At 34.8% G+C, this 13,859-nt stretch overlaps 1 protein-coding gene across 4 annotated transcripts in view; it reads left to right on the plus strand.

The window, feature by feature from the left end:
- Positions 1–13,859, plus strand: part of SEMA3A (semaphorin 3A) — a 505,421-nt gene that overhangs the window by 263,291 nt on the left and 228,271 nt on the right. For 2 of the 4 annotated variants that reach the window (XM_058297095.2, XM_058297094.2), the window contains exon 3: positions 13,383–13,576. In XM_058297095.2, the coding sequence (XP_058153078.1) occupies positions 13,465–13,576 (112 nt within the window). In that variant the 5' untranslated portion in view covers positions 13,383–13,464. Of the gene's footprint in view, positions 1–12,548; positions 12,690–12,859; positions 13,577–13,859 lie in introns of those variants that run through there. The other 2 variants (XM_004473377.5, XM_004473376.4) reach the window with 2 other exon arrangements.

A 13,859-nucleotide genomic window follows, 5' to 3' on the forward strand; every position in this document is an offset into this window, starting at 1 on the left:
TTCAGCATAATACCAACTAAGTTTAATATCAGAATCATGTAATTAACTTTTATCTGAAATACTTACTTCAGAGTCTAGACCAGGAGGTGTATTATAAATATTTTCAGTTAAAAAATTAATGTTCATATTGGGGCAATCAGATGCTTTTTGAATGCTTTGAATGAGTATTATACAACAGATTTTACTTTTATTCTAAAACTGAAATTACAATTTTACATGGATAGTTTTTTACTCCTAAGTAAAGGAATTAATAGCATTAATATTTTAAGTGATAGATTTCACATTATGGTCTCAAAAACCATTTTAAAATATAATATTTTCCACACTAGAAGGAACTGAGTGTCGAATTTATCTTGTCACGCAAAATTATTTATAGAGAAAAATATCAAGGCCTCAAGAAATTCATTATTGAATGACCTATAACTGGTTAGTACCCAAGCTGGGAAGAGGACTTAGATTGGGTTTCTCTTATCACACTGTCTTGCCTCCTTATTTGTTATTTAATAATGTCATCCAGGCATTGGGTTGAACATTCAGCCTGTGCGTGCATGCACGCACTGCTATATGGAGTAGTGAAATAACTGGAATCTCTTTTTTGTGGTGGTTTCTACTTGGACTACTGAGGAATTTATATGGCTCATCTCTAAAACTCTAAAACTCTAAAACTCTAAAACTCTAGAATCATTAAGAAGTTATTACTAAGTGTTGTTTTCTCTTTGAGAATATCATTCACATTCTATCCAAAAATAAATAAAAAAATGAAGGTGTGAAAAATGGCTTTCCCTCAAAGAAAGTGATTTTCTCAGTATTTAAAATTGAATCAAGGTATAAAAGGCCACTAGCCCATTAGTTGTAAAACAACATACTGTTTAGTTGTTGAACAGTATTTTAGGGCACTAGACATACATAGTATCCATTTCTTATAATGAAACTCAGGTGATAGTATTTACCTTTTAGAGCCATTTACACAGCAGTAATCAGAAACTTGCAGTTTTTTATATCCTAAGAGCCTGATTTCTGAAAATAGCCTTTATCACTTTTCCTATGACTGAAATCTGAGAGTAATTCTTCAGGATAAGGAAATGGGTCAAAGCTAACCAGTCCACTTGAACTTAAGATATCAGCAACCACACATGAGTCAGTATCATTTCAGAAAGAAGGTTATGAAGCATTATTGGAAACTACCTCAGCCTAACTAAATGCTTAACAAAGACATGAGTAATTATCTTTTGTCTATCTTTAAAGTTTATAATTAAATTGCATCTAGAAAATTTTTGCTATATACTTATAAAAGGCTAGTCTTATTTGCTGTTCCAATAAATTGCCAAGTCCTTGATGGCAAGGAATGTGCTCATTTGTCTCTGAATACTTAGTCTTAGCACATTGCCTGGCACCAAAAGTTCAGTATATGCTTGCTGATTTATATTTAATATCTATGCATGTATGTATGCAACATATGTATTTATATATACATATGCATGTATATGTGTGTATAATATTTGTGTATGTATGTGCATACATATAATAATATAAGAATGCTTTACAATCTTGGGAGCAAGGACAGTTCCTTAACTGAAAGCCCCTCACTGTTTGAAGGTCTTTATACACACACACACACACACACACACACAGCCTTGTTCTCTCTAGCAGTGTTTCTTTAGGGTAGAGCAATTGAAGAGAAACACACCTCTCCCACCAACAACCCCACCAATGTTGACACTCCTGGGAAAAGGGAGGAACATTTTTCCCACACTTCCTTACACAGGGAGAGAACTTACCTCTTAAATCTTCTCACACCAGATATTTAGCTTATGTGTTAGAGAACTGTACAAAATGAAAGCCATTTATTTCAACCCTTTAACTAATGAAATTCTATTATTTAGAGATATTTCATAACCCTACTATAAAGTCCTTTTCTACACACCGAAAAGTAGAACACAGTAGTTTTAAGCTTTATATAGTAAGCAAATGATCATTGGTAAGTTTTTGTTTTGTTTATTTTCAACTCTGGGATTTATTTTTCAAATCAGCCAGTGGGTCCAGGAATACATGGTATTCTTTGAATCAATTTTTGACAAAACGGCCAGAGTTCTGAAAATCTTCAGAATTTCTTTCAACTCCCAGTTTTACTGTTCATCTGACTATAACAGTTTTGACAGCCAGCTTTGTCTCTTGCTGCCAGCCCCATCCTGCATCTCCCAGGAACCATGGCAATAGTCAGGAAGTCATTCAATTACTTTTATTGAGGACCCATTATGTGAAAGGAATTGCACTAGAAACCTCACAGGAAACAGCCAACAGGAGCCCCACCCTTGAAGACGTCCTATAATTCAAGCACTACTTCAAGACAAATACTCCTGAAATATGTGCATTACTGGTAGAGTGAATTCTTATGAACATGACCCAAACAAAATGAATATGTGTAGAGATTTAGATCACAGAATACAATGTTGTATCTAATGTTGCTGTTGGGTGACTACGGCTATGATAAATGATTTTGGAAAACTTTGCAGAGAATTGAATGTAAAGAGGGGGATACCCGAATTAGAAATAAGAATGAGCTAAAGAAGGAAATAGTCATACAAATATATTAATTATAATGTTTTACATTAAAATATCATATCCATTTTTTTTCTTTATTCAGTCACTCATTCTTACAGTTGAAGGAAGAAAGACAATGGAAAGTATCACTATGACCATTTAAAGAAAACACAGTTTTAAAGCAAACATAATCAGGGAAAAAACTCTGTAGAGTAAAAATTGCAGTTTCTGCAATTATACTGAGCTTTTAAAAATTCACCAAAGTAAATTTTTTGGTTTTGTTTCTCTTTCTTTTCTAGTACTATTAAAGTTTGAGCTTCTTGTGGCAATATTAACATTTAAAGAAATCAGAACTGGGAAGAAACCTATAGTCTCCATCATGCAATTTTTATGAAATTATTCTGAATTGTATAAGGCAAAGGAAACATGATCTAGTTGTTGGGGTGGCAAACAGCCCGCTACTGTTAGATAGTTGAAGTGCCACATCCTGCATCTTGTTAAATGTAACTCAATCTTCTCTATTTCAGCAGAAGGGTCTTTATTTTCATCCTGGCACTCCAGTCTTAAAGTAGACTAAAGCTTAAGTTTGTTTAAAGCTACAACATGATTATTTCTATAAAATAATTAGTGACATTTAAACCACTTACTGATAGACTCAATTTAGTGGGAGACTAAGTGACTTTCCAAATATATTGAATTCACCTTTGAAAATGCTCCTGAATACATTTGAAAGACAGCCTTTTTGATGGAATATACAGCAGGATGGCCTTTTAAATTTTGGGACAGGATTATAAAACATGCCTTTGAAAATGTACTTAACATTTCCCACTACTTATGACTAATCTAGAAAGAGTTGCTGTAGACTGGTACTTAGGCAAAAAGAGAAACTGTAATTCCACTCAGATTGTGGCAATTGTATTTTTACAATTAATTTTACCATGTTTTAGGATTTTTGGTAATAATTATGAAAAAATATGAAAATGGATTTATTTTGTTAATTAAGATATCAATAAGTATTCATCTAAATATTTTGTGTATATCCATAGAGAGTTGTATAATTGTCATCGTCATTTTGAGCCAATGTATTTTAATGATAGTAAGGGTAAAGGGAGAATGTTCCTGCTGAAACTATTACAGTAAAACATTCCAGCAGATTGGAAAATCAACTTATTTACTAGCCAATCAGGATTCCCTAGTGCTCTGAAAACAGCATGAAACAGCACAGTTAAAATACTAAAGAGTGCTATTGACATAGGAGACTTAATGACTTAAAATATAAATAGTAGCAGGAGATATTCCCATAATAATTGTACAGGTGTTCCACCTGTTGACCTAAACTTCTTTGCCTCCTAAAGTTAAGTCTGACACTTATCTGGGAAAATAATTTGCTCCAAAAATATAAATACTGACTAACTCATGAAGTTTGCAACTTGCCTTATTAAAACCCACTCACATGTGGAGGACTTAGTGCTAGTAATAGACCCTCTACTAATTGAAGATTTTTATAAGCCATAAAAGATACATTCTTTCTACATTGTGTGAGCTGTGAAAGGTGGAGAATCTCACATCCACATCTGGCCAAGTGTGTCACCAGCAATTTGTTAAGTGGTGAAAAGCTGTGCTCCTTCAATTTGCAGCTGCCTGCAGTTGGAGGGCTGATTAGGGAAGGCAACTCATGCTTCTTAGTCTAAGTCATGGTTTCTCTGCTCACTACTCCCCTTTCAACTTCACATTTTAGTTTAGTCATATTCTTTATGGACAAATCTGCTGCACTTGATATTTAAATTAAATGTTACATTTAACATGTAATATTTAAAGGACACTTTTTTAAAAAATCATAACATCAGTAGCAGCCTAGAACCTTCTTTCTTTCCATTTAACATTTTGGTGCCTACTGCAGTGATTCTCAAAGGCATACAGCCCATTTTCCCAAGAGGGCATTGCAGAATCACTACTTTTTATCACCAAAATTTATGTGTACTCTCTGGCCCCCCATATTCGATTTTCATGTCTGTTGGCTTGGCAGCCACTGTGACTGCCGAGTTCACCTCCACTGAGGGTAGAAGTGGAAACTGGAGTGGAGAATACTACCTCCCTTCCTGGAAACCACTGCTTTGGGCAATGTCAAAAATGATATTTGATTTGATCCTTATAGTCATGACGGCTGATGAGGAGGATCACCTTCATTTCTAGTCAAAGAAACTTAATTTTGAATTGGATTGCTCTAAATTGTGATCCTGTGAGTTAAAGCCAGGACTCCTGAATAAATATAGTGGGAGTAAACTTACATTTGAATTAAATTTCTCTAAATTGTGATCCTGTGATTTAAAGCTAGGACTCCTGAATAAATATAGTGGGGATATTTTCACAATTTGGTGTACGTCCTTTTCTGTCACTTCTATAACCACTACGCAATTTTTAAAATAAAAAATTAGTGATTAATTACTAGATGGTCACTTAGAAACACTAAGAATACTCATTTTGATTAACATCTATATTAGCAAGACACTGTAGCAGCAAGACTAGGAAGAGGTCTTCAATTTGAAAAGAAATACTGTGATTCTATACAATTAGATAATAACAATGAAACAATGAAATTTTCTATGCTTTGAAGGTAAGCCCAAATTTGTTTTGTTTTATGAACTATAATATGGTTACTTTATCACATTTCAAATAAGCATATTAAAATTCTCTAAAATGCTATCACCTGTACTCTAGTGCATGCATACCATAGAACATGGGAGGGAGCCGGCGTAGACCAGTGGTTGAGCACCAGCTTCCCACATACGAAGTTACCAGGTTCAATCCCTGGCCACAGTACCTTGAAAAAAAAAAAAAAGAACATGGAGGAATTAGTGCCGTTTTATTTGCTAAAAAATAATTTCCATCAAATTATTTATTAAAATTGTGAGATTTCTGGGGTATGATATTTTACCTATCCAGCATGTATTTCCCCTATTTAATTAATTAATAGATTAATTACTAGGTTAAGCTTTACTATGTGCCAGGTGCAACACTAAGCATTAAAGATAAATAATGAGAAAAAAGATTCTGTTCTCTTTGAGTTTAGAGTCTATTGAGGGAAAATTAAAATATAAAGTATTAAGTATTATTTATGTACACAGCCATATAAAATCATAGTGGAAGAAGCTCCCAGAATACTTTTAAAATATTCTGAAAAGTTATGCAGGACTTTAAAAAAAATTTTTTTTTTAAAGAAATCTTATATCATGAATCCCTAATGCAAAACCCTGATCTAGGCTTTAGGAGAATACAATAGCCCATAATCATTGGTAATCCAACAAAATATGTAGACTGGCTGCCATCACCTAGCGTCTTCCACAATAATGAAGAAGATATACTAGAAGGAATGAAAACAGATATATGTATGTGTATATGTTTGTGTATATATATATATATATAATTTTTATATATAAATTAAGCATTCGTTACTGGAATACATATCACTAGCCACAAAAAATTTGAAGTTTGTTTTCCTTGTGTGTAGCATAGTGACTGGCACCTAGGAAAGTGTCAAAATGTTGTTGAAAGAATGGATGAATATAAAAAAAAAAACAAAATATTTTCAAATATAACTGTAGAGAGCGAGGAGAGAGCATATTTAAAATTGTATCTCTGGAACCAAATTAGGTGTGCTGGATTGCATACAATGCCAAGCACCACAAATTTAGGTTAACGGTCCAAGAAATAGACTACCACATTTAGCTTGATTCATCCAATTTTATTTTTATTTCTCTAAGTGTTTGCCATTTTGGCTTAACAGAACTCACATAGATTTCATAGTATCATTTGCAGTGATTATTTGATATATCAAGATGAGACTACCAAAACAACAAACTCAGTAAAAAAAATACCCAATACCATTTCTACCAAGTTACACACTGAGAAATATCCTCACCATTTAAAAATTTTAAGTACAAAAATAAATGTTTTCTTTATGTAAAATAAACAAGTTATGACAGGTAATTGATAGTGCTTTAGTTTAAATAATAGAGCTAAAAGCTCTGTGAGAGCGCAATTGTCATAGTATACATTATTTTTATGTTTCAAAAGGAGGGCTTGAAAATTCTGTAAGATATTTGGGATTTTTAAAGTGCTTTAAATAAAAAAATCATATATCAACTTAAATAAAACAATCAAGGGAATAGTCATATCAGCATTTAAGTCCACAACCCAAACCATTTTCACATTGTAATTCAAGATTCGAGGCTGGACGTATTGGGCACTGTTTCTTTTCTCATTGGTAGAGCAGGGATGAGAAAATGGATTTATGTTGGTTGATTGACAAAGTGATTAATTCTATGGATAAGCTCTGAGGAAACATGGAGAAGAAGCTGAATTTTCTTCATTAATTAGTTTTCCTTAAAAATGTTAACTAATAAACAGGCATTTTCTAAACTTCCCCATAAGGTAACAGCTGCTTCTCTACCCAAGGCAGGGAAATGAAAGCCAGCATATAATTCTAACTCCATCCCCATGCCACAAAAGAAAAAAAAAATGGGAAAGGGAATAGACTAGACCAAATGAGGTTTAACACTTGAGCCAGTATGGAATATGAAAGGACTATTTGACCTCTTTTCTTTCTAACTCTTGCCATCTGTTTGAAGAAACCTGTGCCTTTGAAAAGCAGAATGTACTGTACTTTTTTGAGTCACAGTCCGCTAAAACTGTTGGTTTTGCCATTATAATAAACCCTTTTAAGGAGCTTTAATTCTAGGTTTCATCATCTCTCTTCTCTATGGTTAGCAGTTTCAAACTCTTTAAAACATTAAAAAAAAACAAAAACAAAAACCGTTCCTGGAATATAGAGATTGTGGGGTAAATTTACATCTGAGGTGCAACATTCTTTTCAGTGGATAACAAAGGAAAACTATTAGGCATCTGCTTTGCCTGAGTCAGATGTAAAGTAATCCTTTAAACAATGTAGCCTGGTTTCTTCACTTTATTTAGTATAAATCAGTTTATTTATTTATTCAATGAAAAGATATGTGATATGACTTTACTGAAAGCAAATAACTAATAACTTCATATCTTGAAACACTCAACAACCAACCTGCTCATTTCATTTGTATTCCACAGATGCCTCATTTTTTCCTCCTCACTGCCTAGCCTGCACTGATCAGGATTAACAATGGGATTTTTGTCTCACTTGAAAAACTTTCTTATTCCATTTGAGTTGAGGTGGACTCACTCTCACTTAAAACCAAAAAAAGAAAAAAAGAAAAAAAGAAAAATATCCAACAGGTATTTTCAATTTTCAGGCTCTCCTTTTTTAAGTAAGTTAATATCAGAAACACTGCATTCACTTATTGAATAATCTAATAATGAAGCCATAGTAATGACAAGTTCCTTAAACAGATGTAAAAGGAAAAGGGAAAAGGCAATTTTTAAAGCATTTTGAAACATTGAAAAATATGGTGGGATGTAAAAGTTGAAAGAAAAGAGAGAGGCTGTAGAAGTGATAAATTTGTTCCTGTAACTCACTTTTAGCTACTTACAACAACTTGGATACTAACCATAACTTACAAAAACTTACGCATCCCTTCTCTTGTCACTCTCCCCCACCCCCATTCAAATTTACTGACCTAATAAAACTCACCTACTAGACCCACAAATCAAATTCTCAAGAAGAGGGAAACTACTATCATCCCTCCACCCCAATCCATCCCACCCTGGCCTTACAACTAAAGCACTTTCCCTGTGATTTTTGATAGCTTTAATTGTTTAGGTTTTCCTTAAATTCTGCAGTCACAAATATGTGACTATGTGGCCAGCTCTGGATACTTTCTGCATTGATTTAACATTTATTACTTCCAATTCATATGAAAAACCAGGAGTCTTTTCTCTTCTGAGTCCCTGTTTACCTTAAAACGCCATGAACATTGATGTGACCAGAGAAAACAGGAAAACACAAAACTGTTTTTTTGTGTTTGTTTTTTTTGTTTTTTTCTTAAAACTGTTACAAATTCAGTCCATAGGAGGAAACTGTTTGTCTTACTGAAATATCTATTCATGGGGAGTTGGAGGGGGACGGAGGTGTCCGGAAGAGTTAATACTTCCTTAGAGATTGAATTCCCTTTGCATTTTACCAAGCCCTGTTCTCAACTCACACTTTCCAATGTTGCTTACTCTAAAAGCATTCACAAAGGTCAGGATATAAAAAGTTTAACTTCATTTTTTAAACATAGCTTTTAACCTGCCACCCCCAGCTCCTAGAACTACCTCAGTAGTTCTTAAATAACTATCATTTTTGGCCAGAAGAATGATACATCAACTATTTAGTTTTCCCAATTAATAGGGTGTCTTCTGATCTTCTAAAGAATTTTTGCACCCACGCAATTCTTTTTTAGAAAAAAGAAGTTTCAAATTCCCTGTACCAGAAAAATCCCTCATTAAAAATAAATTTCCAACATGAAAAGTCAGAGCAAGGGCAAATGTTCAACTATTTGAATAGCTGTAATTCTCTTGATCCTAGGCCTTTCTCATTTATTTATGAAGCATCCCATTGAAGAGAAAAAAATAACAGAAAATAGCAGAGGTTGTATGGACATTATGTATACTTTCGACATGACTCGATTGAAAAACACCTTGAGAAGAGTACTGAAATTTGTATTTTTGCTTGTTAATATTGATCTCCTTCTTGGTATTTCTTAGGCAAACTAGTTTAACCAACTCACTTTGAAATTCCAAACTACATAATTTCTTTTCAAGAGAATATTTACTTCCATGGATGGCATGCACTTTGGGGTAGTTCCTCTATCTAACCACAATGAAAGGGAGTTAAGGAAGAGATTGCAGGGAGAGGCAAAAGTGTATTAAATCAAGTGTGCCATAACTTCAAGTACATTTACCCACTATCTCTTTTGAATACATCTAAAGCATATTTTCTCCTTATATTCCTTTATAGACAAAGATAGCAAGTGTTTTCTCTTACTACTCACAGAAAAATTTAAGATATCTATAACTTGCAGAAGTATTTGGAATAATAGCCCACAAATTAGACAAAAATTTCTGCTTTTAAATTGTGGCACTTATTGCCATCCCAATTTTTTTCTCCATAATACCTTAATAAAGTAAACTAGAGGGTGGACATTTAAAAATAGGCTCATTGATTTCATCCAATACATGAAGGGTTGAAAACCAGAACATTTCCAACAGAAAATTACTTTAACAGTATCTTAACTATATGGGTCTTTATTGAAAAACAAGAGCTAACCAACCTGTTGTGAAGTGGAAAGAGTTGTTTCTCTAGAAAATCAAGCACACCACCCAGAAAACTGCCACTCTCAGAATTTTATACTCAAAAGTCTTTGAAATCCATCTCAGTAGTGAGTGGGGTAAGGTTAAAAACTACTGATTTATTTGACAGAAATGTATACAATTGCATGATCATCAAATTAAGCACCCACTCAGATTTGACACTGTGGTAGGAGTTAATGGTATCTGAAAACTTGAAATGTAAGAAGATATTAGGAACTCAGTTGCAAACAGTTAATTATAGCACATGCTGTTGATTGTGGGTTAGAAAATAACAGAAATTAGACTGTTTTGAGAATGAAGCACAATAAGAATATTTCCATTAGACCGTAAGTAAAATTCATTGTTTAAAGTTCAATATAATAGTCCTGATTTTTAAAAAATACGAAAAGATGCCATAATAGTAGTGATTAAAGTGACAAATCCTGGCTTAGGCCATGAATTCTGAGTAGGGAGTGATGTTTTTTGGAGGAGTGGTGTAAATCCCCTGTAAGACTTTCACACGGACAGCCAGATTCCAATATGTTCTGGTAAGCACCTTCCAATACCCACCTCTGTGTTGCTTCTATGTTGAGAAACTGGAGTCAGGTATAGCTTTGAACTTGACTTTCCTTCAGATGTAGTATGAAAAAAAATTGAGAACTAAATTTAACACTAACCAAAGTCAATTGAGAAAGGAATAGAAATGCAAGATTCCAAATACTAAGGACTTTTCTGCCATGTAGTTTCTTTCTTTTTACAGTTAAAAGATATAAGTGTGGCTGGACTTTTCTGCTTTTTAATAGTTTATTTATCCTAGGATGGTTATGCTCATCTTAAGAACTAAACTAATCTCACATTTTTTTCAATTAAAAATCAACCCCAGGGGAGCAGGCATAGTTCAGTGGTTGAGTGCCTGCTTCACATATATGAAGTCCTGGATTAAATCTCCAGTGACTCCTAAAAAAAAAAAAGACAAAAATCAAATGTAAATGTGACTCTATTAAACTTTCAAAGATCTGAAAAAATGCAAAGATCATAAAAATTTTGGAGGGCAAGAAAAATACCAGCTATAAATAAACTTAATGAAGTTTTTTAGAAACTACTCTTCCATGAATGTGAATGGTGGGTGCCTGTGCTAACAAATTCCAGACATCAAAATTAATTTAAATTATTTGTTTTACAAAATAAAATAACTGTCCTGATTTATCATCCAAAGTCCAGATTGAATGACTTTCTTCCCCATGAAATTAATCCAAACACTCTTTTATCTGAGTTATGTAAAACCTTTGATTTTTTTTCCTGGAATACATCAAAATGTTTCAGAATTAGACATTATACAAGTGAAATGGATATATTTCTAAATTTTATAACCTTTTAAATTTTGATAAACCTCTCCTACACTAGGTAACAAGAGCTAGAGTAAAAATATATTTAAAAAGATATCTTAAACTATATATTAATGCAAATATTAAACTAATTCCATGTAATCTTTTAGTAGGATAATTGATTAGACCAATCCTCTAAATAATCCCAAAGTGACATGAATTCCTCTGCAGAATGAATGTCCATAGAGGGTTATCCATGAAAGACAGACAGGCCTCTTGTCATTTGGAACTTTAATCCATTGCCTAGGGCGTGAAAGTTCTCAGGATAACAAGTGTGGGAATCACTAAAATCAACATTATTTTTGGATTTTATTTTCTTAACAATACTGACTGATCAATAGACTTGTGGAAGCTGACAAATACAATACGGTCAGTTTGATGAGTCAATCTAGTGAAGTAGAGAATCCCTTCTCCCCTCCCCCCCATTCTCTCTCTCTTTTTTTTTTAATCCTGTCCTCTTCCTCCTTCACCTTCACTCACACAAACACACATTGAAAGAGGGGGGAGAGGGAGAGAGGCGGGGGAGGGGGAGGGAGAGGGAGGGAGAGCTGCTTTTATCTACTGGTCTGTAGATACTAGGTTAGGAAAGTTGGATTGGCAATGCTTAGATCTTTATAAGAACACTAAGCCACTTTCAGTAAGTGTTCGTGTTTAATTGCAAGACTCATTGTCTTCTTTCAAATGAGTAATTTCCACATTGCTGAAGTAGAGTTCTTTCTTCCGTACGTTGTGTGAGTGTGTTGTGTGGAGGTAGTCTGTGGGGAGCGGAGTTGGGGAGCAAGGAAGGGAAAGATCTGTTAACTTATATACACTGTAACACTACGTTCCCCGTCCGCCCCGCCCCTCTCCATTATCCTATAAGGATATTGGCTTTAGGAAAAATTGAAAGAAAAAGGGAAGAGGAAATTTAAACATCTCAGACAAGACCCCTGTTTAGGAAAGGATAACTAATGGTGTTTGCATGACTGCTTGGATACTTGCGTGTATGTGCCACAAACAATTTAGTAACCTCTCACCAGTACATGAAGACAGAGATATTTTCTTTATGTTGGTCCTTGACACTCAGCAGGGACTTTTGTGAACTTTGTAATCTCCCTCTGCCCTTTAGAGCAAAACTAGGGAAGTGGCTTTAATTAATGAGATGTGATGCATTAAAAATGTGAGCCAGAGCATTCCAGAAGCTGGAAAACCATAGCTGTTTTTAAATTCTGAGTATCCTTTTGAGAATCCCTGTTGTAATTTATAATTCTCAGTGGACCTGTATTTGTCTTGAACTGATTGTTGAAATGGGCTTTACTAGGAATTTCTTCACTGAAATTGCAGTGGGGCGGGAGAAAGGGGGTGGTTGAGCCAAGGGGTTTTGTTGGGAGGAGGGAATGATCTCTAACGAGGCTTTAAAACCTTCAGTGGTTAAAGTTATACCGACGGAAAAGGATACACACGCACACACACACAATGTATAAATTCAGCAGGATTATATCATAAGCATGAACTGTAAATTCTGTAAGTAGCAGAATTCAGATTTTTAAAATCACAGTTGTACCCAAAAATGGCTATAAAACAACGCTTGCCTTGGGAAGTAAATTTATAGCTACATGCCTTTCACAAGCACGCTGGAGGTTCTGCTCGCCGCTCTCATCTCTACGAGATGTTTTTTGCATGTGTTGTGTGACAGGAGGGAAGGGGAGTGGGTTGAGCTCGCTGTTCTCCCATTGTCAGCCAGTCTAGTGAGTGTTGGGAAAACCTGTCTGAGGGATCTTGTGTCATCTCTCCCTTCATGTGTACAGGAAAGGTCCGCGCTGCTCACGGTTCCTCTCTCTCTCTCTGTTTCCCTTTCATTCTGCTTCCCGGGAGCCGAATGAAGCAGCGAGCAGGATTAGAGTCCGCCACCGGCTATCACAAGAGCTTAGATAAAAAGAACTGCTTCTTAACCACCACCGCAGCAGCCCTTGTTAATTTTTTCCCTTTCCTTTCCTTTTCTTTTCTTTTTTCTTTCCACACAACAGTTGTGCCTCATTATCCGGTGCCTGGTTCGAATTTTTTTTTTTTTTTTTTTTTTTTTTTTTGTGTGTGTGGATGGTTTGAAGTTTCTGTGCTTCAGTGACTCTTACAGAAGAAGAGGTGCTAGTGTTACACTGAGGTCTTGATTGTCTGCATTTATGAATGAAACTGACCTAAATCACCTGTTACCTCCAGTTTCCAGATTGTTTGAACTTCTCTGGCCGCACAATACAGGAGGGAAGACTGAAGCGGCATAGGGACCTCCAGCGTCTGCAGCATGGGCTGGTTCCCTAGGATTCTCTGTCTGTTCTGGGGAGTATTACTTACAGCAAGAGCAAACTACCAGAATGGGAAGAACAATGTGCCAAGGCTGAAATTATCCTATAAAGGTAAATCTTTGTTGTTGTTGTTGTTTCATTTACTTGGCTAGCTTTCTAATGCCCCCTCCCCCACTTTTCATTCCTTGAACTCCCTCTCCAATCCAACCCATCAAACCTTTCGTTTAACCTGGAAAACCTATGCGATTATGCTTATCTTTCTGAGATGATATCAACACATTTTTATAAAAGCCTATCTTGTGTTCGTTATCCAACAATTTAAAGGCAAACAAAGAACATTTAATCACAATTGCAAAGAAGAGCTGTATGCCTGGAACATGCTGACTGGTATATG

Source organism: Dasypus novemcinctus, chromosome 5 (assembly GCF_030445035.2).
Source record: "Dasypus novemcinctus isolate mDasNov1 chromosome 5, mDasNov1.1.hap2, whole genome shotgun sequence".
Taxonomy (NCBI): domain Eukaryota; kingdom Metazoa; phylum Chordata; class Mammalia; order Cingulata; family Dasypodidae; genus Dasypus; species Dasypus novemcinctus.